Here is a 26,701-nt window from a genome sequence, read left to right as displayed (position 1 = left end):
AGGGGGGGACCGCTGGCCACCTGGGCTGGGCCAGCGCCAGGCACCTTCCCTACAGCAACAGGGCTTCCTCCCACCCACCATGGGGATGTGGGCTCTTCCCTCCTGCTTCAGCTCTCTCCCCTAAACACAGAAAAAGGTAAACAGGATGTTCCTGTAATGCCACTAAAAAAAAAAAAAATCCATGGTTTTGGATTATCCCAAAAGGAAAGAGGTACCCAAATCACAGACACCCACCTCTTACTCAGCACCTAATTCTGTCAATTAACTTTGCTCTGTTATGTTTCTATCAAACTACAGCACAGCTCTGACTGAAGGCACAGAAATAATCTGTTTTCCAGACCCATCTGCTCTCCAGAACCGAGATGCCAGCTGCATGATACAAAGCATAAAACACCTTTTCCAGTAAAATTCTCACTAAGTTCAAAGTAGTCTGTCTGCCCCCATACACAGACATAAGCATTCATATATACATGCTTTACATTCAGTAATAACTGCATAGCACCAGGGAAATTTTAACAAAACCCTTTTCTTGTAGGCTTTCCTGGAAAATAAAAGTATTTCCTATAGTAAACCACCTAATTACAAGACCCTAATGTATTTGCCCGCAACCCATCTGAGCGTGCTGAAGCCAAGCACATCTCCATCTAATAAAACCTACAACCCAAGGAACGAGCTGCGACAGACAGAATCCCACACTAAGATGCATTTATTAAAACAAATCACAGGCTGTACAGAAGCACAAGTCGTTCAGCGTGCACAGACCCAGATCTCCTTTATCGCAGGCAACAGCCACGTACACTCATGCTGAGGGAGGATAAATTTCCAAGTCAGGGTCAGTGCAAGAGGCTCTTGCAGAGAAATCTGAGACAGAGAAAGAACAAGGGGCTTAGTAAGTATGTTGAAAAGGAAGAAGTTTTCGATTAGAAAAAGGTTAAATGAAGCAGCGAGCACTGTAGTCAGCTGGATGATGTTCTTGGTCAGTGTAAATCCCTCAAAGGTGGATCTAGACTAAGCTGGGCATGACCTCAATGTTGCTTCATGAGGGAATTCAACAGAGCCAGCACTCGGCGAAGCATCGATCACTAACAGGCTGCTGCAGTTACAGACTAGGTCACTACACTACAGATTTCAGGGCTCTAACAACTTCCCCTCTCATCAGAACATGAGTTTCATAGTCTCTCTTTTCAAACTAGAGCTGGCAGGCAGTCACAGTAGACCCTAAAAGGCTGGGAGGATTCAAAGGGTTGAGGTTACACAAGTAGCAACACAGCCATGTTGCCGTCTCTGGGCTCCATGGCTCCTATTTCTTTCTGCCTCCTCTTTCTTTGAGTGCCAGGTGAATCAGAGAGCCACTTGTCATGTTGTAATAAGCCAGGGAGTTTGAATCCTTGATGAAGATACCCTGAGGAGAGGAGAAAATAAAAACAGTCACAGCAGAAATCTTAATGCTCCCTTCCCACAAAGCCCCACACAGATGAAGCCCTCCTGGCTTTGAAAAACCTTGGAGAGTTCCCAATGTCTCGGAAGATGAGCACCAGAGGAAGTGGGTAAAATGGGAATGATGCAAGAGTACAAATGGACAATAGACACTATATACCTCTAACAAACATATAAAGATGGTCACCACAACAAGTGAAGTTATTTAGGCTCCACTTCCCTCCACACCCCTCCTTTTTTCCTTAAAAAAAATAAGCTTCCTTTCTTGCTAAGGGTTAACGCAGTATCTGCCCACAGATGAACTCCTGAGGAGATAAGTGCACAAAGTTCACTGCTTAGACAGCAGGTTGTGCCTGTGCATATGCACGACTGGAACCAAGTTATTAAAAAGGAACAGCGCCTTTCTAACAGCTCCAGGCTCCAGAGGAAGAGAGAGAGAGATCTCTTCCCTTTTGGGTTTTTTTTGAGAAATTCTTTTCAGAGCTGCCAGGGTTTCAGGGCACTCTCGCCCACCTTCCAGAGCACACACGACAGATCAGTGGGAGCAGAGTGCTGCATTTAAATGTCAAAACCCCCCAATAAAATAACTGGCAGATTTCAGGGAAAGCCATCAAGCTCGGAGGACTCATCTGCAGCAGTGATGATGTGAAGATCCACTGATGCCACCTATTAAAGGCCTGCCCTGCTGTAACAGCGTGCAGTTCTGTAACCAGGCGTGCTATACAGACAGGAAAAACATTGCCTCTGCTCCTCCCATCTCAGGAGGTACATTACAACTTTTTCTTGTAAAAAGTCAGTTCATGTGTGAGAAAGCACTGAAGTAACAAACAGCATCAGAAGGGCTTATACCCACCTCGTACTGCAGCTTCTGCTTCCCAGCTGGCATCCCTGTGGCCTCGTGGATCTTAACCTTTATAACAGACACCTAGGAAGAAACAAAAAGCTTGCTCAGGCTTTTTTCCCCCCAACTGTAGGGACAGGCAGCACTGCTCCGCCAGCCATACAAACCCTGCTGGCATGGGGAACAGCCAGAGCCTTACAGCTCCTGCCATGCAGGTCAACTGCTGTTCCCAAAGCAAAGAAACTCAGCAGCACAACAAGAAGGGGTAGAGGCCAGGTTAATAAGCTACATGCCTGGTCTGAGAGCGGCAGGGTGAACACCAACACTTGGCCATTCAGTTTCCACTCTGTCTTGTCCTGCATGTTGGGAACCTGGACTTTGACTGTGACTGGACCCTAGAGGAAACAAAGATAACATCTCTTTCAGGCAAGGAAGCTCAGGAGTATGATAGAAGAGCAACAGACAAATTATTTATAGACACACAGCAGCAGACAAATTAATTATTTCCAAAACTAGCCACATATCTCAACTTCTCAGGGAACACACAGAAACATATTTGCCTCAACACTGAGAAAGTTACTTCACTGCTACCAAAATAAAACATGTAGTTGGTTTTCTCTCATTAGCCCCTCCGTCTGTGTGCCATTTACCAAGCATCACATGCACTCACAGTCTTACAGAGTGAACGTATGAAGCATTAAACAAAGACTGCACAACTCCTCTGTGCAGATGTCCAGAGAAACCATACATCTTAAAGCACTTAAAAGTCAATCCACAATGATGGCACTCCTCAGGAAGGAGTTCAGTCTAACATTTAGTTCATGTTGTTATGGGATATACCACATTACCACACTATCATGCTGACACTGATATATTAAATCTCCTTGCATCTCCATCTTAGCAATCCTCTGCTTAAAAGCTTATCAGCAGCATTAGGTCTTCTTTACATTACTATAAGCCTACCTCTCACTGCCCTTAATTACAGTACTATCTTACTACACATCTGTGTGTAGCACTGCATTGCTCTCTCCAGTAAAATACAAAGCAGCTGCTTGCTCAGGAATGATGGTAGGGAGGAGCCATCTCAAAGTTGCTCCCTTGAAGTACATCAGCTGCCCTCTGCGTAGGAACCAGCTTTACATCCCCTTTGGATGGGGGGAGGAGGCTGAACAGCCCAGCGGGGTCGTGACTCTGCGCTTCTCAACAAGCAGTCAGCCCACACACTCACCTTGTTCCTGCGCAGAAACTCCTCCTCTGGAATCAGGCTATCTTCACTCTTCAGTTTCTTTGAGACTGGCTCATCCTCCATCGGTGGCGGTGGGTGAACAGGAGGCATCGGTGCTGGGGAAGGAACCGGAGCCACGGGAGGTGCAGGAACAAATGCTGAAATGGGATGGGTGATATAACACAACCTGTAGTCATCCACTGAGTATACAGCAGCCACTCCCTTAACACAAAATCTTTTAGCAGACCAGTAAAGGCTGAAAATAAATGCCACAATACATGGAGGAAGTTAACACAACCAACAGTAACATTCAAACTTCAAACGTTAGGAGATATATTGGGAAACAGTCCAGGAAAAGACAACAAGCTGCATAAGAGCTTCCTGCAGATCTTGCAAAAATGAAAATGCTCTCAGTTTGGCACACAGCAGTGCCAGCACCTCGATTTAAAAAAGAAAAAAATTGGAAGAATTGTTTTTTGCGTTGTGTCTTTCAACTTAAAAGCACCTCACTCTACAAAGCTGCTATGAGGAAAGGGGCCAGACAACAGCTTTTCCTCCTGCGGCAGCAACAAGCTGTAACACCCAGTGAGGTTCTGGCAATGCCTCTTTACTCTGGTTCCTTTTGGAAAGCAGCGCAGATTTTTAACCTTCACCTGGGCAGGCTCCCAGGGACACAGATAGAAAGTGGGTGAGACAATTCTCTGTATTTCACACTGCAGGAGTCTTGAGCCCAAAAGCAGTACTGCTAGGTAAGTCGCATCAAACACCCCAAAATTCTTACTGATGGGACTTAATGGCATGTAATTGGGATTGTGAACCTTATCAGAGGTGGAAAAGGGCAAAAGAATCAGAGCTCCAGCCCACACTATACAGGAATTAGCTGACAAGTAACCAAAAAAAGCTGAAGTTACTGACCTGTTGGTACTATCATGGGAGGCGGGCGAGGGCTCATGATGGGCGGGGCGGAGGGTGGCATGGGGACGACGTTGATGCGCGGGGTATGTATTATTGGTGGCATGGGGGTGGCTATGACAGATCCTGGGGGCAAACGGACCACGGAAGTCATCGGGGGACGAGGCATGACCGGAACTGCAGAAACAACAGCAGCACGAACGGGAGGGGGCATCTGGAGAGAGAGGGTAATTTTTCTTAGCTGGTACGTGCAGAAATGCTCGGTACTGTTCACAATCCTGATTAGAACAACCAGGGCAATGCACAGAGGGTTTCTGCTGGCCAAAGACTTGCTGGGAAGCTCAGCGAGCCCCCCTTATGGCCAGCCCAAGCTGCCCGTAAACGGGCACAGAAGCCTCCTGAGCAGATTACAGAGTTCTTCCTTCTCTCACCACTCAGGCATCAGACCACAGGCCACATAATCTTAAAGAAGGAGCTATTTCAGAGTCATGTAGCAGAACCCTTGGGGCAAAAACACTGGGCAAGTGAGTCACTTGTGAACGTTTCTTGCCTGCAGCTACTTTTGTTCTGTGTCATGCCTTTTTACACCTAAAAAAATGCCCCCACCCATTCCTTTGTTAGCCACACTCCCTTCCTCAAGATCTCACTGCCCAGGTTCCTCCTCTGCCCAGCTGATTAAGTCTGTTTGGTACCTCTAAGGATGAAGAGCTTCACTTAAATCTTACATTCCATTTTTAACAAGTTCAACAGGGTTCCTCTGATGGTTTAACAGTCATTTGGAAACTTCACTTAAAATCTGTTTCTAAACGAGTGCCCTGCTGCTATAACCCTTGACTTTCATCAGGACTCCCTTCTAATTAACTACAGCCACAGCCATTTGCTTTTGGCAGCTCAAACACTTACTGTGGGTGGACGAGGCACAGATGTGATAGGCTGAGCGCTAGCTGGAGGATTTGATGCTGATGAAGGAGGGGGTGGCTGGGGTATTTCATTGGGTTTACTGGGACCAATCTTCTCCTTGCTGTCATCTTCTGGCACCAGTCCCTTGGCCTTGTGGATAGCTTCAATTTGCTCTTGGAGAGTAATATTGGCCTGAGCAGCCTGTTGTGTGCGGGCCATGCTGCCTGAGTGGCCATCCCAGGTCACCTGAGAGGATAAAATAAATCAGACTAACTGCAGTCTGTCCAGGCTGCAACACAAGCTGCAAATAAATCAAGAGAGCAGCTTTACAGCAAGAACAAAGTTCAATAGAGAGACTCCTGCCTCTCTGAGCATTCATAATACTACAGGAATACGTTAAAAAAAAAATATATCCCACAGCTTCCACTCTACCTTTTCCTCGGGTTTCTGGATTTCTTCTTCACCAATCTTTTTACCAATGGCAGTCTCTTCTACACCAAAGATATCAGTACGGCGCTCTGCCAGCTGCTTCAAGCTGCTTTCAATATCCAAACCTGCCGGCCAGAAGAGAAATTCCTATCTCAAGTAGTATAATCAAAGTCAAACATGATCAAGCTTCTGTTAATCTTTAAATTATTTGGTACCTAATGGCCAAATGCTGTTTTTTTCCGAAAGAGACTGCAACTGATGGCTGATCAGCAGCAGCTAATGCTCTTGCCTTTAATTTACAGAAAGGTTTCAGTGTACTAATGACTGATGTATCCACAAGATCAGTACAATAAGGACACCACACCATACCCTACATTTAAGATGGTCCTTATTGGTGGGATTTGGGGGGAATAAGGGGGTGTGTTAGGAGTTCATCAAAAAAACCCATCTAGCAAGTCTGGTTTGCAAGCTGTGCTCAGGCTGACCTGGGGCATAGACCTCATCATCACTCTGCTTTTCACGTATAGATCGATCACGCTGCTCCAACCATCGAGGATCCAGGAGACCAATTCGCATGTGTTCTTGCATTTTACTGGCAGGAATTTTCTCTCCAGTGATGGGGGAAACAAGATACTCATCTGGAGCTGGGGCGGGTGGTAATGGTTTTGAGGCTAGAAAAACAAAACCGCATTGTTAAAAACACATCAGAGAACGTAGCCTAGAAACAAATGCTTTTGTGACTATTCAGGAAGAAAAAGTTTTTCTTCGTCACCCTGATTTACCTTTGGGATCATAATCTTTCCGCACAATGACCTGATCCGGCGTGGGAGGAAGAGGTGGTGGCATCGGGGTTTCTGGAGGAGGAGGAACCTTCTGACCTTCATCTTCATCATCTGAGCCCTTATTTAGGGAAAAAAATAATTGTAACCAAGTTCCTGTACTCAAATACCAACAAACACAATTTGAGAAAGGCATAAATATTCTGTGCAGTGCTGGAAGAACTGATCATGCAGCTTCAAAGTAACAGGCTCTGGACACCTATGATGCAGCGGTTCCTCTGGATAATCATGATTCAGAAACTCAGTGGAACCAGAAGAGGAAGCGAGTACTCCTCAGCTTCCACATTACCACAGCACAGCAAGCAGGGGCTTACGGTTAACCATGCTCTTGTTCCTTGTTACCAGAAAAACAGCTTACAAAGAGTGGGTAGAGGAAGAGTCTAAAATGAGTCATCTTCCAGTGCTCCAGACTGTGCAGAAGAAAGCCCAAAAGGCTTGATCACAGCAGTATAAAATCCACACCATTAGGTGACAAAATTACTGGATTTCTCTCTTGGAAACTGTGTTGTCATGGCAAACATTAAAAATACCATATTCCAGCAGAAATGGGTTGTTTTGAAATTCCTTCAGAAGGAAATCTCATTTTCTCAAAAAACTGAGGAACTTCTTACAGTGAAAATGAAGGGCATCGTAAACCACACAAACTTCATGGGTCGAAAGGAACACTGATTCTAGTGGTTAATTACCTCATCCATATCCTGCACTTGTGTGTCTTGATCCAGCTGGGCTGGGGGCTCATCTGTTTTCTCTTGCTTTTCATCTTCCTCATCTGACTCTACCTCCATCTCTACCTCCTCACTTTCCCCAAACTTCTCATAACGCTCCTGGATCAGAATTCGAGCTCCCAACTCTTCTGGAGTGGTGGGAGGAGGAAAATTCCCTACAATGAAGAAAACAGCTTCTGTTTCTCTATCCCATTTTGTGGCTCAACGCATAGACAGAAGTATCAGTTTCCTGAATTAAAAGCAGTTTCTTTACAAAGCAGTGGCATCAAAATCTCCTGGGACAAAGTATATAAAAGTGAACAGATAAGAGTCTACATGGACCAACATCAGCATGACACATGAAGATGAAGTGGAAGCACTACTAGAAAGTGGGACAAGTTCTACTATGCTGGTAGAAGTGGAAAAGCAGACACTGGCGCAGTCCTGGACTTTGTTCAAAGAGAACATTACTGACTCCAGAAAAAAAAACAAAAACAGTCCTGCACACTCTCACTAGAAGGCTTTCCCCTTCACCTTTGAAGGGCGTGCAGCTGTAAACCCCACTGTCTGTCTAAATATGGCATTTCAGGACATAGCCCCTACTCAAAGGAAGCAGAATTTTATAGAGGTTACAATGGTTAACTTCAGTACCTTGCTCATTGGGCTGGAAGTCAACTGTTTCGACAACCACAAAGTCATGCCAATCAATCTGGGCATAAGCAACACGCTCCTTTTCCTTCTCCTCCTCTTCCTTCTTTCTCTCTCGCTCCTGGAACTTTGCCCACTCCACTCTGTAATACACCTGCACAAGCAGATGTAAAGCGCAAACCAAATGTCAGACAAGAAACATACCACAGTCATCTCTACAGCATCTAAAAGTTTACGCTACCAACCCTTTCAGGGCAGTTAGGCCTGGCACAACAAAGAAATACTCGTATTTTGTTTAGAAACTACAGGCTTGCCTATTGAGTAATGTACTGCACCAGCTTTGTAAAGTGGTTTTCTAAAGCTGGAACTGAAAACTTCTTGAGCCAAGACCAAGCCATCCCGGTATGACATAACTCAGGTATCAGTGAAGATTCACAGCCAACAAACAGTTCACAGACACTTCATTCCAACACTGTAATGTCACCTCCCCACAGCAAAAGCAGTCTTCATGACAAAGATGGAAGTCAAAGTAATAAAGAACAGCTTGGAAGGACTACAAGTGATGGAGGTGTCATGGTGGAGTTGTCTTAGAGAGAAACATTCTACTTTGTAAAGTGCTTGGAAATGGTGTCATGCAGTATTTATGTCTCTATGGTGCCACAATCCCCAGTTCCCCAGTACTAACACTAGCTGCTGGTTTAAAGATAAGCTTGAGTACCCTGTATTGAAGTGACTACAGGGGACATGTCCATTTTATTCTCTGTATATTGGCTGCCAGTAAGTCAGAAACAAGAGAAAAAATTCAAAACATAACTGAAATGCTTCAGCAAGTTTGCAAATTTTTCATGTAATACCTGATCTAGGACTTCCTTGGGATTTTCAGCCTCCTTCTTGAGTTTGAGGAGTAAGCCTTTTGGTGGAATCAAGATCTAAAACATATTTTGCATGACAGTTGGTGACAATTCTTTTTGCCATAGTATCCTTAAAAACAATTATTCTCTTTCCACACTAATAAAAATATCAATAGACCCCTGGGGCTATGTTTGATTTATTCTATTGCAACTCTCTTGCTGCTCACACTTGCACTTAAAAATATTCACTCTTGCCTTTCCAACTACCCACCATATTCAAAAACCCACAACTTGTAACAGCCCACTGCATTCAGTGCTCTGCACACTGCCAACATCATATGGTATAATATATCTACACTACTTAAAGAGTGTTATTTCAAGGATGGACTCCTGGACCAGCACATATTTCTAGTCTGGCTGTTTTGTAGGGCTGCAGTAATCTTCAAAAATCAGTACAGCTGCTGAAAAAATCAACTCGACAGGCGAACTGCCAGGAGTACCTTCGTGTACTGTTCAACCAGCTTAGTGAAGTAGTTAAAGAGACTGTGCTGGGGGCGAAGGAAGTCAAATTGGTAGTTCCTCTGCTCTTTCTGCATCAGTTGAGTCAAGAACTGCCGCCCGTTCCGAGCCACGAACTGCGCCGTGAGCTTCACCACATCCAAGTCAAAGGCTGAGATTGAGGGAGGATCTGCAATGAACTCGAACTCTGGAGGTGGCTCTTTTGGAACGACGGTCTCCTGGATCACCTGGGCCTGCACCTGCAGAACAGAATGGCGACAGATCAGTGACTGCCCTCAAGAAACCCTTAACTTGGGAGAACCCATTTTTCCTTCAGCTGCTGCAGGAAAGCATCAGTCTAGATATCCTGGCAGCTGCAAGGACTAAAAAAATTAGTACCACAGGGTATATATCCGGACATCTGTATTTAGGCCTATTATTAAAACAACATTGCTCCAACAGCCAACAAAACTGGAAACTACCAGAACTTTGCTATAATCCCCCTGGACAGTCAATACCACACAATGTGACTGCTGGCTATGCAGAGCTTGTAAAAGACTTGGACTCAGTCTGTGTACTTTCCCCATCAAGTGCGCATAAAGGCACAACTTAAAATCAGTAACATTTTGTACTCCACATTTTAAGAGGAAGTTGATCCTTCCGGCAGAAAAAAAAGGAAATGTTTCTACAAAACAGCGCATGCAATATGCCCAAACTGAACTCCAAGGGGTTCTAAAAGCCTGCCTATGGCAGGAGTCCTAAACTCATACAGTCTGAGCGATCACTAGTGTAACTGCCATATCAGTCAATATGCAACTAAACGTAATTAAAATGGACCAAGCAGAACAAATATATTGGCTCTTTCACACATGACTTTGAGTTACTAGCACATGGGGGATGCAGATCTGCATCAAAATGAAGCCCCAGACACTGAATTCTAAGCCTCTCAGTGCTGCCTTTTTTGCAATTGTAGAGCTCCTTCATTTGCCTTGTCTTTCAGACATCCTGCTTAACATCAGGATGCAATGCAACCGGTTAGAAGCCAAGTTCTCAGACAAAGTGAAAAGGAATACTTACCTTCTGTGGAAGCTGCTGCTGAGCACTTTGCTGCTGTTGCATGACCTTGGGAATAGCAGCCGAGGGCTCCTGTGCTTTACCCTCTTTGAACTCGCTGACTTTGTGCCGGTAGTATGCATGGTAAGGATCATTGGGATTCAAGAAATTGAACTTAGGGTTATTTATTTCATTCTGACGAATTCGAGCTTCAAATTCTGGACCATTTCTGCGGAGAAAAAAGATAAATTGTTTAGGTGAATGGGCATCAACTCAAGCGCAAATGTCTGTTTCTTTCATGGTAAGATGTGTTGATGCATCAGCCCCTCAGAAGACAATTTTCTCTCCTACACGGAAGGAAGTTACCTCTAAGTAACACACACCCACTGTAGCAGCCAGCTGTACATGCACAACTTATACACTGTATTAGGGCAAATGCCTGCAATGCTTCACAGTGAATATTTCTTAAGACAGCTAAAATCTCACACTCACAAGTGTTCCACAACCTCATTTGGCTAGACACAAACAAAAGGCCATTTACTGTATTGACAGTTTACTGGATGAAGCTTACAAGTTACTCACTAGACCAATGTTATCTGGTCTATTAACAAGCTTTTAGGACTAGTTTCATTTCCAGAAAGTTCATATAAGTTAAAAACCAGAGGTAACTATAAGCCTGGGCGGAGACTGACCACACCAGAGCGTTGAAATGAGGAGAACCCTAAGTTTTAGTTCAGGTAACGTCCATTCCTCCATCCAAAGTGCAAGCTGTTTATTTCAGGGTAGTTTGAGGATGTTAACAGCTGCCATTGCATGCTTCTCTTCATACTCTCTGGTTACCTCCGAGTCTTCTTCAGATACTCCTTCGCAAGAGGAGGTCTTTGCAATACCAAAGGATAAACACAGCCCCTTCCTTACCCTCAAAAGAAGCCAGTGCTCCTTGGTAGCATTTTAGGGATTAGTTATATAATTAAGTGTCTTTGAGTAGACCAGCATTTAATTGCCTTAAACCCACAGCAATAACCACTCCATTTCTGTGAGGTGAGAGCACGCAGCGTTCAGCCAGTCTGGATGCCATGAAGGTTAAGAATTCACACAGCCAGCTGAGCAGCATTTACCTCCTATGCCACTTGACCACTGCCAGGAAGACCAAGATCCAGTCCTCTAAAGCCTCACATAGTGCTAACACAGCCAGAAATACTTAAGCATTAAAAAAGAGAGGAAGATGGCCCACACAGCACTAACAGCTTGTACTTGCAGAACAATGACATCGGGCAAATGGAAGAAGCCCAAATGAGTAAAATTTATTCAACTTTTAGACTCCTCCCCTAAGTTTGACATCTCATGCTAATCCATCTGCTACAGTCAACAGTGGAAAAATAACCCCACACATGATGGGCAGCTCATCTATCCTAAGAGAGGATTGGACTGCTCTCTGGAGGTGTGCACTTCTCTCCCTCTGGCTTTCAGGGGAGAGAGGGAGATGTCCAAAGCTTGGACAAACACATCCCAGCTGCTGTACACAACCAGGGATAGGACTTAACCTCAGGCTCAACAAGCAAGTGAGCATCCTCATCCTGGCAAGTTCATCACCTAACATGTGCCTACACATTGTGAAACACACCCATAACTGCTCTTGGCTTCATCGCTCAGTGGAGCACCTGTAACGAGGTTCCCTTTATACTTGGAATTTTGCTTCCCCTTCAGAATATTCAGAACAGGAACTGCTACCTTGTTATTGCAGCACATGCTATAGATTTTGTCATTAGCTTCATTTTATTTACTACCACGTTTTTTCTAGCAATGTGTGTCTTACACCTCTTAAGCACAATATTGTCGTTTTCTTTTCCACAGTCCCACCAGCATAGACTCAAACCTTAAAATCCTTCACATAAAGTCACAGGATTGTGACCTGTTTCAGTTTCTGGAGCTGCACAGACATTAGCACTGAAGAGATTAAGCATGAAAATCCCAGGAAACACAAGACCAGGCCAGTGGCATTTACCTGGCTACGAAGCTGGCAGTCTTGTCTACAATATTCCTGACCTCTGGAGGAGGGTAAATAATTCCTACTACAGGCTTGGCTGGTGCTGCTTCCTCTTTTGGCTCCTCTTCTGGCTGTAACAAAAATGTATATATACAGATATATACAGTCCTCTGTACTGCCAACGCACAGCAACTATTCAAAAGGTGAAGAGGTGGCAGCACAAGAAGACATCTACCATTGTGCTATTTACAATCAGTCAAGATAACAAATTCAAATACCCTAAATCAAAGCTGAAAACAGGAGAATGAACTTCAAATAATATTGAGTAATGTACTATATATCAGCAGCAGAAGTGAAAAATGGCCCAGTAGGCTGCAAACCCAGAATAGGCTTGTTTTCAGGTGGTTGAGTTGGAAAATTCATCTTTCTCCTCTCTTAATCTCCTTGTCTACATTGAGAGTAACAATTCTAACACACCTTTAAAAAATTGTTCTGCAATCCTGTTCTTAATGAATACTACATAAGAATTAAGTATTCCAAATGGTACACAGGACAGTCTGCTCTCCTAAGCCCAATTACTGAATTTTTCCTGACACAAAGCCCTGATTTAACAATCTGCATCACCTGTCCCACAAATTCCTCAGCTTCTTAGGGTGGGAGATAATGTTTGTCTTCTTGTCAAGGGCACCCACTGCAGGGCCAGGCACAGCAAGACAAGGAAGAACCCTCCACAGGAGCCAAAACAAGCCTTCCTGGCATTTTTACTATCTCAGCCTTGACCCCGAGTAGGTTTATAAATACCAAACCAAGAGGCAGCACAGGGTATGTCTGCAATACCACATCTAGGAATAACTCAGCATCGCTAAACAGGTCTGAAAGTTATGAACATTCCTAGAGGCCTGTGGGACTACAAGAAACTAGAATCCATATTAAATAAAATTAAACAAAACATAGCTTTTAATCGTATTGTGATTGTATCAAAAGCTGTTTCATAGAGAAAATCTCTGCAGGGCATTTTTTTCACTGATATTACAGAAGGATCCAAACTAAAATCCCAGAACCCTCCCTGTGGACAGCTTTGTCTTCTGGCAAGACCAGAAGCTGCTCTCTGCAGGATACTAAGGATGTCACTCTTCTTTCCTCACCAAGCAACTTTCACAGGAAAAGCTGTTATAAAAGAGAACAGGTCTCTGGGAAATTATAATATTAACAGGGATAGTCAGGGAAATTTTAAAATACCAGTAAAACTACTAGCTCTGCAAAATCCAATGAGAGCCCAAGGCAGAAAATGCTCGAGTTAAATACAACCTTAATACATTATTTTAAAATTATTTTTAATTAATAACTGAGTCAAATACAACCTTAAGTGTGTTAAGAGAAACATGTCATAAATATTTTTATTTTCATTTCCACTCCCTCCAAACAAATCATATCAAGGAGCTAAAGGATAAGGCAACACCATGATTGAGAGATGTTTTTATTTAACTGTGACACTCAGTTGCCTTGCTAATTTATACGTATGCAAGTCACTGGGTTTTTTGGGGGGGAACCACACAAACTGGTCCTCCTGATTGCATTAGCTGGACCAATCACCCAAGATTTTCCATCAGTCCAGCCCCCTACACTGGATTGCTGTATGCCTGCACAAGTGCCGATGCTGGTGTGTGAAACTACTGGGGCATGCAGCCAGGACAGCAGCTCCAGCTACACCGCAGCTGAATCTCCATGCCGGGAAGAGGCTTCTCGGAGGTGAATGTGGCTGAGACAGGAGAGAACCAGGGAAGGTATTGTGAAACATGGGTCTGCTACGCTTGCTCAAGCACACTGGGACGGGTGTATTTAATCTTTTCCAGGCGTTTTTCCCGTTCGCAGGGCTGTTCCTATACCTTACAGCAAACCCTCACAACCCTGGGCCGCTTCCAGGAGAGGACTCGGCCTTATACCGTGCGTAGCGCCCGCCCCCCCAGCAGGCTGAGGGCAGATGAACGGGGAGCTGCGGGCCATGCCCACAGGAATCAGCAGCAAACAGCAGGCCGGAACTGCCCACCCGCCAAAAACAACCCAACACAAGTGGATCAGCATAAGATGCCAGACAGCAAAATAACCGTAGCGACCCCCGCTTCCCCGCGCTCCAGCCCCGCCTCAGCACGGCCTCCCCCCGCCCGCGCGGCCCGCACCGGTTTGCTCTCCGCAGGGGGCGCTGGCTGCGCCGGAGGCATGGCCTGCACGGGTCCGGCCGGCATGATGCTCCCTCGGGGCGGCGGGGAGCGCTTCCCCACCGGAGCCGCTCCTAGGCCGAAACAAGAGAGAACCGAAGGAAACCGATGCTGCGACGGACAAAATGGCTGCCTCAGGCACCGCGCTGCGCATGCGCGCCGGAAGTGACGGTGCGGCCACGAGCAGGCGCATGCGCAGACCGCGGGCTAGCGCCCAGCCGCGGGAGGCGGTGGGGCAGTGCGCATGCGCCTCGGGACGTACCATTAGGTCACGGCAAGGGGGGGGTCCCCGCAGGAGGGGGAGGGACAGGAGGAGCGTACCATTGCGCTGGGGGCGTGGTCACTGGGGGCGTGGCCTGCGCTGTTGCCATAGCAGCAGGCGGCTGCGCGGGCGCGTCCGTCTCCGCTGCCGCATCTCTGGACAAAATCCTGGCGCGGCCCGGTGGCTCCTCTGTTGCCCAGAGGCCTCAGCAACATGGCGCACCTGCTGGGCCACGCCGGCTGCATGGACAGCCTGCGGGCCGACCTGAGGGACCTGCAGGCAGCCATCGCCGACGTCTCCTCCCGGGCCGGGGCCGTGCGTTTCCCCTCCTGGAAGTTCCCCGATAAAGTGTCCTGTGACCTGGACCTGGCGGCACTGCTGGAGCGGTACTGCTACACTGAGAACGACCCCGAATTCACCCAGCACTCCCATGTGGTGCTGCTGGAGCTGGTGATAGACAGGTGAGAAGGCAAAGCCAGCCCCAACCACCCCTCTTAAAAGAAGCTTGCCCGATAGAGTGGCGCCTTCCTCCAGAGGGAAGGGGATGGTTGTGTTTCCAGCCTGTCAAACACGACCAAGTGTTTTGGATGCTTTTTTCCCCACGTTTCCATGATGAGCAGTGTGCTGGCACCTCATCCTCATGCTCTACAGCTCTATGCTGAGTTTTAAAACCCAACTACTTTCCTTGCTCAGAGCTACCTGCACAAATGCTGGCTGCAAAGGAGCAGAGCAAGCTGCTGCTCTACCTGGGAGTTGAGGGCACATGGGCAGATGGGGGCACACTGGTTAAATTGCCCCCCTGAAACCTTGGAAACACTCAGACACAGCTGAACCTACCGGCCTGGGAGGCAAAAGCACCTTTTGCAATCTGAGTGCAATAAATATGACTCTGTTTTAAAAGATGAGCCATTCCCACAGAGCTGTTGGCCCTAACAATTAGAGTTTGATATTGGCAGTGTGGGTGTTCCAAATCTTTCGTGAGAGCTTAACTGCAGGCTTTGGAAGAGGTTGACTGCCAGCAGCATGCACAGCCTGCATCCTGTCAGCTGCAGAAGGATTCTCATCCCACCAAATACTGTTCCATGGAATGATTCAGACCTGGGGGGGGGGTCACGAGGCACTGATACCTTCCTTTGCCAAACTCACTTTGTCCAGGGGGTGGGGAGTGGGGACAACCTCCCTTGCCTTGGCACTGGCCCTTCAGGCTCACCACTGTTAATCACCATGGGCCCATTCCCCATTACAAATACTCTGTTGCTCATTTCTGTTGAAAAAGGCTGCTCCTGCTGCTTCAGAGCTTCACGGGCTACACAGAAAACCTGCTCAGTGCACGAGCCATCCCCCCAGCGCAGACAGTGGGACCCTGCATGTCCATGGGGCTGACAGTGAGGAAGTACTGGTTCAGCATGCTGAAACTGGGGGCCTTCTACCAGCAGCTCCTGGCTGAGGTAGGACATTTGTGGGCCCTGACACCCCATGAGCTGAGTGCAGGGGTCACGGAAATGGCCCTTGCCTCACCCCCTGGCATTTGGACCATGCTGAGATCACGGTCCTTCCTGGGGACACCCTGTGATATGCACAGTGTCCACGCCAGATGAGTTCCTGGCTCATGACCCTCCAAGTGCTGACCCATGTGTCAGACAGGCCACATCTGTCCCACACTGTCTCCTCTCTGCCTGAGTCCCTTCCCTCTTCTGACCACCGCTCCCAGCTGTGCTACTGGATCCATCCTCCCCCAGGCCTCCACCAGGATCTCAGGATGGTTAAGTCTGGTTGCCTTTATTGCTTGGAATAATATTCTCCTGCCAGCATGCTGCCTGTGCAGCTCTGCCAACCCCACTATTTATGGAGCTGAGCTGGCTCAAATCAGTAAATAATTTGTGATAAAAGTGAAATAATTTGTGGTAAACAAACTATGCCCCTCTCCTGCTTTTTTTTTTTTTTTTTTCTTCCCCAGAATGATCCTTCTCATGGAAAAGTCTCACAATAATTCATCTAGCTCAACCAGGAGATAGTGCAGGAGGTGTGAAGGAAAGGACAGAGCAGGTTTAACTGCTGAGGCTTCCTGTTGTGAAACCACAGCTCCACTAAAACAGTGGTGACTGCCTGGCAGCTTGTAAAAATTCAATTCCCTTGTACCCCGCATCAGGAAGTGGGAAGCAAATTCATTTTTCTTGTTAGCCATGTGTTTCGGTTGTAATGGAGCATAGTAAACAGGGAACTCAAGCGCTTGTCCACCTCCAAGCTCTGGGAACTTCTGTCCTCCCAAGAGGAGGGTTCACTGCCCTCATTGCACCTTGCCTGTGCTGATGCCTTGTCCCCATGCTTCACACCTCTGTATCTGGCTCTTATGGAGCACCTCCCCTGTGAGGACAGGCTGAGAGAGTTGGGCATGTTCAGTCTGGAGAAGGCTCCAGGGAGACCTTAGAGCAGCCTCCCAGTACTGAAAGGGGGCTACAGGAAAGGGGGAAGGGACTCTTGGTCAAGGGTTGTAGGGATAGGATGAGGGATAACAGTTTTAAACTGACAGAGGGGAGATTTAGATTAGATATAAGGAAGAAATTCTCCCCTGTGAGGGGGGTGAGGCCCTGGCACAGGCTGCCCAGAGAAGCTGTGGCTGCCCCCTCCCTGGAAGGGTTCAAGGCCAGGTTGGACGGGGCTTTGGGCAACCTGGGCTAGTGGAAGGAGTCCCTGCCATGTGGGGTTGGAACTAGGTGATCTGTGTGGTCCCTCCCAACTCAAACCATCCTGTGATCCTATGATTTGCAGCTGACTGTTGACCTGGGCCCTGTTTTTGTGCTCTCTCCACCAGAAGGCAGCTTGCAGGAAGGAGATCCCCACACCACAATCCCCTCCCCAGGCTGGGCAACCTGAGAAGGATTGCCTGGAACACTGCTTGCCTGACGTTTTGGAGTTAAGAACTTCCACAAGAGTTTCCCAGTCCACTTCTCTGTGCCTGTCATCGAGTGTCCATGCACCAGACGGTGATGCGGTGGGCAGCTCCCTGCCCAGCAGAGATGAAAGCAGCTGCTGTGTCCCCACGCAGACGACGGGGTCACCTCAGGGGCCCTGTGACACCTGTGACAGTGCCCAGGCCAGTCTCCGCGAGGTCGGCAAAGCCATCACCAGCATCTGCCAGAGCCAGAACATCCCCTCAGCTCTCAGCAGGTTCCAGGAGATGGTGGAGGAGACCACAGAGAAAAGGACCCTCTCTGCAATAGACATGAGCTACTGGGCCTCCGAGCAGAGCAAGGACCTCTCACGGATCGGCAAACACCTCCAGATGCTACTGCAGCAGGTCAAACCTCTGAAGTCTGAGCTAGAAGAGTCGGAGAAACAGAAGGACAAGCTGCAGAAACAGGTTGAGGACTTTACCCGGTTGCTTCAGGCAGAGAAGGAGACCCAAGCACAACAGAGGAGAGAGGCTGAGCAGAACCTGGAAGTAAAGAACAGAGAGTATTTAGAGGCTGTAGCTAGGCTGGAGAGGGATAAGGATGACCTACGGAAAGGTAAAACCCTGTTCCCAGCATCCCCTCCCAGGCCTGTGGGTATTTGGAGGAGAAGCACAGAGTCCGTGGTCAAATCTTGGTCCCACCACCATGAGCAGGGCTTTTGCCACTGGTTTTTATAGGTGCTGGGGGTTTTTCCCTGCTGTGAGACTAACCCCAGACAGCAGGAGCTGGTTGTCCATGTCCTTTCACTGCCTCCTCCCTGCTGAAGTATGGCACGATACAGTCACTGGATGAAAAATGCTTTGGTGTGGCCCTTTGCTGCCTCCTTGTTTTAGTTTTTTTTTGCAGGAGCTGTTTAATTAGTAGGGGTTTTGTGCTGATTTAGGAGCTGCTCTGCTGGAAGAGCAATTCTCCGCCTTAAAGGAAGAGCTGGCTGGGAAGCAGGCTGCTGTGCAGGAGCTGGGTAAGGACCCCTGGGGCTCACCCAGCTGGGACATCTCTCCCCCAGCCTCACTCTGATCTCACGAGTGTTCTGTACCCACGTAGCACCCGGCTCCCCCAGAATCGGTCAGGTGTAGCGCTGGTGGGAACAGGCAGAGGACAAACCTCCTCCATAGCAATGCCCCAACATCACCTAGCGCCAGAGTGGGCTTGTGCTGATACTGGTGGAGATTCAGAGGGCTGCATCCCTCCTGTCAGACCTGTCACCCCCTTGTTGGGGTCTGTGGAGGGTGTAGGGCTCCCTAAAGACATCTCACCTGGGAGCTTCTCCCCCTACCTGGGCCAAAGGTGCTGTGTCTCTCCCCAGAGGTCACCAGGACGACCTTGCTGGAGGAGATGAGGACCACGATGGTGTCCAGGAACCAGGTGCTGGAGCTGGAGGAGAAGGTGCAGCTGCTCACTGGCCAACAGGAGAGCCTGGGCCAGGAGCTGAGTGCCACCACCACCCAGCTGGAGAAGGAGAAGGCCAAAGTGGAGAGCATGCTGAGGCACCAGGAGGTATGGCCGGGCCTGCTGCTGCCCCGCTCTGCAGCCCCACGGCATTCTGGGGCTGAGCTCAGGCTGGCTTCTTTGCAGCCTGGCCTTAAGCCAGGGTGCAGGAGGGGACGGTGCAGAGGTCCCACTTGTGGTGCTGAGCCCCGAGGAGCTCACCCTCTGGCTGCACAGCTTTGGCTGAGCCCTCCTTGCCCCACGCCCCTTCTCTGCCCTCTCAGCCGTTGCCCGGTGTAAAGCTCGCTGTCCTGTACAGTCCCTGCAGGCCAAGCAGAGGGTCCTGCTGCAGCAGCTCGACAGCCTGGACCAGGAGCGCGAGGAGCTGCAGGCCAGCCTGGGAGAGGCCGAGGAAGACAGGGCCAGGCTGGCGGAGCAGCTGGAGGAGAGCCGGGAGCAGAGCGGGCAGCAGCTGCGGGCGCAGCAGGTCAGCGCTGGCAGCCAGCACGCAGCTGGGGGTGCTGCCAGGAGTGGGGCTCCCCGGGGGCAGCTGGGGTGGGACACAGCTGGGCCATGGGGGTGGCAGGAGCCACCCGCTGCCCTGTCCCCCACCTGTAGCCAGAGTTTTCCCAGGAGGGGACTTGGTGTGCCATTGCCTCGTGGCCGTCTCCCCCTGGGGAGGTCCCTCTGCCCCAGTCCCGGCCGGTTTTCCTCACAGTCAGGGCAGAGGGGAGCAGCAGGAAGCGACTCCTCAGGCTGCTCCCGTGCCTCCAGCATGCCTGTTCCTGGACACACACCACACTCTGTGGTCGGTGCCGTTGCTCCCACCACACACAGGGACCTTACGGCTGAGACCCTGCACGTTGTCACTGCCCACTTCCCACTGCCATGGGACATCCTTATCACACAAGGAAAGGGAGGGGAGCTTTCCGTAGGGAAGGGGGGGTGACGGACCGAGTACTCCCATGGGACTCACAGAATCCTCTAGAGTGGAAAAACCCTTGAAGATCCTCCAGTCCAAGCATTAACCTCACACTGACCGTTCCCAACTCCCCCACATCCCTCAGCGCTGGGTCAGCCCAACTCTTCAACCCCTCCAGGGATGGGGACTCCTCCCCTGCCCTGGGCAGCCCATTCCAACACCCAACAGCCCTTTCTGCAAATAAATACTTCCTAAGTCCTAAGTTTATACATACAGTCTGACTCCTCCAGACTGTACTGCCTCGAGATCTGCGCTCTGTGAACCTCACCCCCTCTCTGCTGTGTCATGCAGGAGCTGCTGGACACGCTGCAGCAGGAGAAGCTGAGCCTGGAGCAGTCTGTCTCAGAGCTGCAGGCCAACGTCTCCAAGCTGGAGGAGCAGCTGCAGGAGCTGAAGGAGAGGGAGAGGCTCCTGGTGTTCTTCCCTGAGCTCCACATACCCGCTGAGACACACTTTGAGAGTAAGGGAGTGGGCAGCAGTGTCTGCTTTTCCTGCAGTGGGCTTGTGCCTTTGGGGTCTCCCAGAGCTCACAGAGGATCGTGCCAGCCCCGGACATGCCAGCACAACACTTTGTCCCACTAATAGCCAGGAAGGGCTCAGGCCCTGGGCTGTGCTAAGCTGCTGCTACCTTAACATGCCTCCCTGTGTGAGTGCTGTTTACCCCACTCTAGGCCAGGAAATAAATCAAGGCCAGGGCATGGGAAGAGCTTTTTTTTTCCCTCACAGTTTCTGCTGGCACTGTTTTGCATCCCAGCTGCCACCTCCCAGGCTGTGGTGGTGCTGCCTGGTTGGGGCAGGCTCCTTTCCAACAGGCAGCCACACTGCTTGGGAGGCAGGAGGGCGGCTGCCAACACCTCCAAGCTGGCAGGCAGCAGCAGGCAGAGCTCTGCCTCCTGCTGCAAGGATGTTGTGTTTTGTTTGCAGGCACCGGGAGCTTGACCGAGGACATGGAGAAGCAGCTAAAGGCCAACAGCCTCCGGATCAGCATGCTGGAGCAGGAGAACATGCGGCTCAGGTCTGCGCTAGCCAAGGTGAAGGCAGCTGCTGAGCAGGGTGTGCTGAAGGTGAGGCTGCACTCAAGCCTGGGCAAGCTGAGTGCCACCAGGGAGAGGAGGGCACGTGCCAGTGGGGTGTTGCATACCCCGAGCCCACCCAGTGGCCCCTGGTGCTGTCCCACATCCCCTGGGGACCAGTTCCCTAGTTAGGTACCCTTGCAGAGAAGGCTCCTGGGAGCAAAAGGCCGTGGGGCTCCTCACAAAATGTCCCCTGCTCCTCAGCAGCTGCTTCCCCAGCCTGCACCGGGCTGAGCTGGATAAAACCACTCCCAGAAGGGCACAAAGGCTGTGATCCTCCTCTGTCCCAGGGCCTGATCCTGCCTTCAGGAGCCCATCTCAACCTCAAGGCTCCCATCTGATACTTCCCAAGCCAGAGTGGCCAAGCCGATGCTGGGGCACTGCAGCACACACGGCGCTCGCAGCCGCCAGCCCCAGCCCCACTCCAGGTGGGCCCCTGCACCAGGCTGTGGCCAGGGGCCGCTCATGAGGGTCACTGGCACCCCGGGGGCCAATGGCACGGGCAGGGCTGCAACGCCCTTCCCCTGGGCCAGCCCCACTGGCTCAGCCCCAGGTTTAGACCAGCTCTGTGGTTTTGCGGTGTGCCAGGACTCTACTGTGCCACCAGATCAGTCCAGTTTAACTGTTGCTGGCAGGGAAAGCACCTTGGCCGAGGTGCCCAGGGCTGGTTCCCAGCTCCCACGGTGGCCGTTGTGTCACCGTGCCACTGCCACCAGCTCAGCGGTGAGGGCTGCCGGGGGCAGAGGCTGAGGGGTGTGGCTGGAGCTGAACACACAGGGTGGAAGTTTCACCCCCTCTTTCTCTTTTGCAGCTTGTCCCACAGACCCAGCTCTGGGCTCAGCTTGGCAGCCACCGCTGCAGGGAGGCCGGCCGGCAGAGCGCAGGGTAGGAACGCAGAGGAAGGAGCTGGGGAGCTTCCCTCTTCTTCCTCCCCTCTAACCACTGCCACCCCCGCAGGCAGCCGAGCAGCCGAGGCAGCAGCGGGGACAGCGTGGGGCCGCAGGTCTGGACAGGCGAGGCCCGGCAGCGACCTCCCAGCAACCGGCGCTTAAAACCACTCTCGGCAGAGCCCCTGCGCGAGGCCGGACCCCACCTCCCGCTCCTGGCTGCGGGGCTGGGGCTCAACCACCCCGAGCCACCCAGGAGAGGCAGAGCACGTCTCCCTCCCTTTCACCGCACCGGTGGCCACCTCAAATAAACGTTCTTGAGACTAAGGTGGAAGTGAAGCATTCAATGAGCTGCCCTGCCCTGTGGGACCTCGGGACCTGTTCTTTGGGCAGCACTGAGGCGCCTTCCCTTGGGAAAGCCACTCTCTGAGGGAGACCTGGGCTCAGCTACCAGCCACCCTCCCGCCGTGGCTGCACTTTGTTTCCTGCAGCACCCAACAGGTTGGTGCAGTTTCCCCCTGCTGTCCCTCTCTGCTGGACAACGCTGTGGTTTGGGGTAAAACCCAGGGTGACAGCGCCGAGGGCTGGGCTGGTGTGGCCCGTTCTCTTCTCCCTCTGAAGAGCAGCCCTGGGAGAAGTCCCACTGCAGGGCCTAGGATGGGGCTGGCTGACCCAGGGGAAACGCTCCCTGGGCGAGCAGAGCTGCCCCAGAGAGCTGCCCCACAGAGCCAGCTGAGCACGGCCTGGGATGTTCCTGGGTGCTGGAGCTTGGTCGCCTGGTGCAAAGCTGCTGCTGGAGTCCCCAGCCCAGCTCTGACCGTGCCATCAGCCAGACAAGGCCTGGGCACAGCCTGTGAGCTCATGCCAAAAGCATTCCCAGGAGGCAGCTGGGATGGGGCCACGCTGCTTGGAAGAGGAAGGCAGAGCTGGAGATGAGCATGAGCCACGCTTAGCTCGCTGCCAGAGCCACAGCCTGGGAAAGCGGCTCTCCCCGTGCTGCCAACATCCACGAGTGCCCAGAGGGGCTGGGGAGCACCAAGCTGCCCACACAGGCTGGCCCCAAACCCCCAAGCCTCGGGGAACAGCCCCAACATGAGACACGGCAGCTTGTCCTTGCTCTGTATTTAATAGACGTACGTGTGCGATGCTGCAGCCCCGCAGCCTCCGGTTGCCACATGGAGCAGGAGCTGGTGAGGGTACACCCATGTCTGCTCCAAGCAGCCCCGTGTCTGGTCTCTGCAGCTGACTTGTGTCGTCCTTTCTAATAAGTTAGTATAAATAAAGTGTTCAACCCCCCTGCCCTCCCGCGGTGAGGTGGCGGGTCGCCCAGCAGCCCCCCACCCAGATCTGACACCCCTGTCCCCTCGTGGCGCAGAGGGGTTCAAGCCGCAGCCCCAAGCTGGGCTCTGCCCACTCTGCCACGGCCACCAGCAAACAGGAACAAAAAAGAGACTTAGAAAAATTACTATGAGTGGGGAGAGTGCAGCCGGACCAGGGCTCTCCCAGCCTCTGTGCCCCCACCCCATTACACCCATGGGTGCCCCGGTAGCTTCCTTCACTAGCACCCGCTCCCGCAGCCCCCCAGCACTGGCCACCTGGACCCCCCCCCCTCTCTACTCACACCCAGCAGGGAGAGCCCCGAGGTCCTTCACTCTCTGCAGGGCTGAGCACTGCGACGGGCACAGCCGTGCCAAACCCACTCCGGCAGCGAGCACTGCTTGCCAAGCACCCCCTGCCCCCCTCCCTCTCCCCGGAGCAGCGGTGGGTCTGTCCCTGGAGCGCGTCCGTCGGGCTGGCTAACTCTCAGTGAGGCAGTTCCCTGGAAGGGAGAAGGATGGAGGGCCATCGCACAGGGGAGCCTGCGGGGCTCCGGTTCCTCCCCAGCCCTTCTCCCCAGCACAAACACGCTCCCTGTGGCGGTGGGAGGACGCGGTCAGGTGCTGGTGCAGCTCTCACCCAGGATGTTGCGCTTGCAGAGAGGGCAGGTCTGCTGCAGGAGGAGCCAGGGGTCCACACAGTCCCGGTGGAACTCGTGGGAACAGGGCAGCACCCGCAGCCACTGCACGGAGAGAAGCAGGGGCAGACAGAAGCAGAACCGGGCGAGGACTTGACCATGGTGCAGGGACACCCCGGCCCCAGCAAGCACGGGGAGGCTCACCCCGGGCAGCAAAAGGGATGGCAAGAGCACAGGGGGCCCCAGATGGTGGCCAGGACAGGCTCCAGGCCTCCCAGCGCAGCACCAGTTCCCCCCAGTCCCTACCTGGCTCTTGTGAAACTGGTCCAAGCAGACAGCACAGCTATCGATCTCGCAGACCCGGCTCCGGAGCGGTTTGCCAGGATGGTACCGCCGGGTTTTCAATGCTGACAGACGCCGCCGAATGTGCTGCTTCAGGTCCAGCTGTGAAGGCAGAGCAGAGGGTCAGAGCCCGGCTGCTGGCCTCCCCAGCAAGAAGCAGAGCGGAGATGTTCCCACCTCAGCATCCTGCTCTGACAGGTCTTGCCACGACTGCCGCTGGGCCTGCACAATCACCCCGGTGCAGAGAAGCAGGGCAATCAGCAGGATGGTGTTCCACAGCTGCTGGAGGTACTTCTGCAGGAACAGTGCTGGTGGGCAGCCAGGAACCACGGCAGGGGGGCCAACCAGAGACCCCCGTTCTGCTCCCAGCCCCACCATCGCCGCTGCCCCCACGCCAACTGCGGCTACGTGAGGAGCTGGTGCACGTACCTGGACCTGTGAGCTGTTCTCCCCTGTGCAGATGACCCCCTGCCACTCCCCATAGAGGCCCCCTCGGGAGAGGCCGCAGGTTGACCACAGGGTGAGGGTCACTCCCTGCAAGGCAGGAAACGGCATTGCTGGTGGCCGCGATGGCTCACGGCGCTGCCTGAGGCCGGGGGGGACCCGGCGCGCTGGGTGGATCACACGTGCCCGAGGGGAGGAGGAACTGCTGGCGGCTGCCAGCTGCCCCACTCCCAGAGAGCGAGTCTCTGGGGAAACTGAGGCAGCAGCAGCTCCAACAGCCTTCGTGGATCTGGCTCCTGCTCCCTGCAGCTCAGCTTCCCCACCGGACAGGCACAGCCATGCCCCTGCCCTCTTACCATGAGAAAGGAGGAGGAGGAAGAGGTGGCGGTGGACCTACTTACCAGGTTTTCCAGCAGCACCGCCTGGTACGTGATCTTTGCTGTAGCCCGGAGCCCCCTGTGAGCAAAAGATGAGAAAAGTGTTGATCCCGTGGGCACAGAAAGATCTGGCCAGCAGCACCCCAGTGCCAAGGAGCACCCCCTTCCCTGTAGGGACAGACAGCCCCACTGAGCCACGGGCAAGGGTGGCCGCTGAGGACAGCAGAACACACAGGGGCGTGACAGCGAGACTCCCCCTTCCCAGCTGTGCCCAGCCCTCTGAGCAACCCGAGTCCTTCTCAAATTTCCCCACCTGTGGCACCGCAGCAGTGACACTGATTTACCACGTGTAAGGACCAAGAGAGTCCTAACACTGCAGGCGTCGGGATGCCGGTGTCATGCTGATGCTCAGCCCGTCTGGCTAATTTGTACTAAGCCCTAAAGATCTTGGTCGAGGCCACTGTCAGCCCCTACCACTGTGTGGGGACCCACGGAAGGGCTCAGGCCCTGAGGAAGGGCTGAATGTGACTCAAACTTTCCCTGGAAACACGTGTCTCAGTCCTGCATAGCACAACCTTGACACCAGCCCCGATGTGCTGTGGGACAGACCTGCCCTGGGCAGCTCCTGGCTGTCACAGGACCCGGCCCAGAGCTACAGCTCTCGCCCAGCCTCTCCCACTGCCCCAGCCCATACCGCAGCAGTGCTCCCAGAAGTTTGGTGACGTTGTCCGAGGACTGGATCACAATCACAGGCTTGGCAAGAAGCTGGGAAACATCCAGCTGCACCAGAGAGAAAAGCAACAGCTGTCAGCAGGGCACGAGACAGGCTCGGGGACCCGCTGCCGGGACTCTCCTACCTCCCGGATGGCGTTCTGGTTCAGCGCCAGGATGAGCAGGGCTGACGCCCCCAGTACCAGGGCTCGCTTCATCTGCGGAGGCAGAGGTCACAGGCTCAAAGGGCAGGACAGGCAGGAGGGCGGGCAGCTGGGCCGTGCCCTCGTTCAGCTCCTGTCCCATTGCATGGAGCGGGCAGCACCCAAGAGGGACTGTCAGGGACCCCCTTGCCACCAACCACAGGCCAGGACCCCCCACATCTGGCAAGGAGACACCCCAGGAGGTGCCCTGTGGGCTTGTGGCCAGTGAACGCTGTGGGCCAAGCAGGAAGTCACCTTGCTGACGACGGCGGCGGTGAAGGATTCCTCCCTGGGGCCCCGGGGGGCCTCGGCTGGCTCCTCACCCACAGGCACCACCCCGATCCAGCTGTCGGCAGCGCCCAGCTCGGGCTCCGCATCTCCTACCTGGGGGACATGGCAGCGTCAGTGGCGGGGAGGCACAGGATGGGTTTTGGCAACCCCAAGCACCTCCATTGTCCCTGGGCAGCCTGGGGAGCCAGGCACTGTGTAGGGACGGGGACAGCAGCTGGGGTGGCATAGGGGACAGGACCTGTCTCTTATACAC

The 26,701-nt window shown here is 52.0% G+C and overlaps 4 protein-coding genes across 6 annotated transcripts in view; 2 read left to right on the top strand and 2 right to left on the bottom strand.

Annotated features, from left to right (window-relative positions):
* LOC113486268 (coiled-coil domain-containing protein 157-like) overlaps nt 1-23,734 on the top strand; it is a 29,436-nt gene extending 5,702 nt beyond the window's left edge. Inside the window, exons 2-9 of one of the 2 annotated variants that reach the window (XM_026860009.1) lie at nt 17,815-18,311; nt 18,640-18,717; nt 19,063-19,253; nt 19,504-19,671; nt 20,458-20,626; nt 21,091-21,230; nt 22,051-22,124; nt 22,618-23,734. In XM_026860009.1, the coding sequence (XP_026715810.1) occupies nt 17,815-18,311; nt 18,640-18,717; nt 19,063-19,253; nt 19,504-19,671; nt 20,458-20,626; nt 21,091-21,230; nt 22,051-22,124; nt 22,618-23,062 (1,762 nt within the window). In that variant the 3' untranslated portion in view covers nt 23,063-23,734. Of the gene's footprint in view, nt 1-17,814; nt 18,312-18,639; nt 18,718-19,062; nt 19,254-19,503; nt 19,672-20,457; nt 20,627-21,090; nt 21,231-22,050; nt 22,125-22,196; nt 22,518-22,617 lie in introns of those variants that run through there. The other variant, XM_026860010.1, reaches the window with a different exon arrangement.
* SF3A1 (splicing factor 3a subunit 1) lies at nt 689-14,691 on the bottom strand. The gene is made up of 16 exons (XM_026860008.1): nt 14,502-14,691; nt 12,343-12,455; nt 10,362-10,566; nt 9,287-9,544; nt 8,790-8,864; nt 7,939-8,089; nt 7,270-7,463; nt 6,527-6,644; nt 6,230-6,415; nt 5,748-5,869; nt 5,319-5,561; nt 4,419-4,629; nt 3,507-3,661; nt 2,572-2,673; nt 2,291-2,362; nt 689-1,402 (listed from the first exon to the last, which is right to left on the bottom strand). The coding sequence occupies exons 1-16, from the start codon at nt 14,565-14,567 to the stop codon at nt 1,301-1,303; spliced, it is 2,373 nt and encodes a 790-aa protein (XP_026715809.1). The 5' UTR covers nt 14,568-14,691; the 3' UTR covers nt 689-1,300.
* Nucleotides 14,902-17,241, top strand: LOC113486271 (coiled-coil domain-containing protein 157-like). Of its 2 annotated transcripts, XM_026860015.1 has the most exons (4): nt 14,902-15,263; nt 16,079-16,250; nt 16,397-16,646; nt 16,773-17,241. In XM_026860015.1, the coding sequence occupies exons 1-3, from the start codon at nt 15,016-15,018 to the stop codon at nt 16,595-16,597; spliced, it is 621 nt and encodes a 206-aa protein (XP_026715816.1). In that variant the 5' UTR covers nt 14,902-15,015; the 3' UTR covers nt 16,598-16,646; nt 16,773-17,241. The 2 variants fall into 2 exon arrangements, with proteins under 2 accessions (XP_026715816.1, XP_026715815.1); XM_026860014.1 differs by having other exon boundaries at nt 16,397-17,241.
* On the bottom strand, nt 18,130-26,549 carry RNF215 (ring finger protein 215). The gene is made up of 10 exons (XM_026860012.1): nt 26,413-26,549; nt 26,101-26,172; nt 25,938-26,023; nt 25,268-25,322; nt 24,852-24,956; nt 24,600-24,716; nt 24,387-24,524; nt 24,083-24,185; nt 23,748-23,945; nt 18,130-18,238 (listed from the first exon to the last, which is right to left on the bottom strand). The coding sequence occupies exons 2-9, from the start codon at nt 26,170-26,172 to the stop codon at nt 23,923-23,925; spliced, it is 699 nt and encodes a 232-aa protein (XP_026715813.1). The 5' UTR covers nt 26,413-26,549; the 3' UTR covers nt 18,130-18,238; nt 23,748-23,922.
* Nucleotides 26,550-26,701: the final 152 nt, after the last annotated feature.

Source organism: Athene cunicularia (assembly GCF_003259725.1).
Source record: "Athene cunicularia isolate RWA chromosome 15 unlocalized genomic scaffold, athCun1 chr15_part1, whole genome shotgun sequence".
NCBI lineage: Eukaryota > Metazoa > Chordata > Aves > Strigiformes > Strigidae > Athene > Athene cunicularia.
This window is presented reverse-complemented; position numbering and strand designations above follow the sequence as displayed.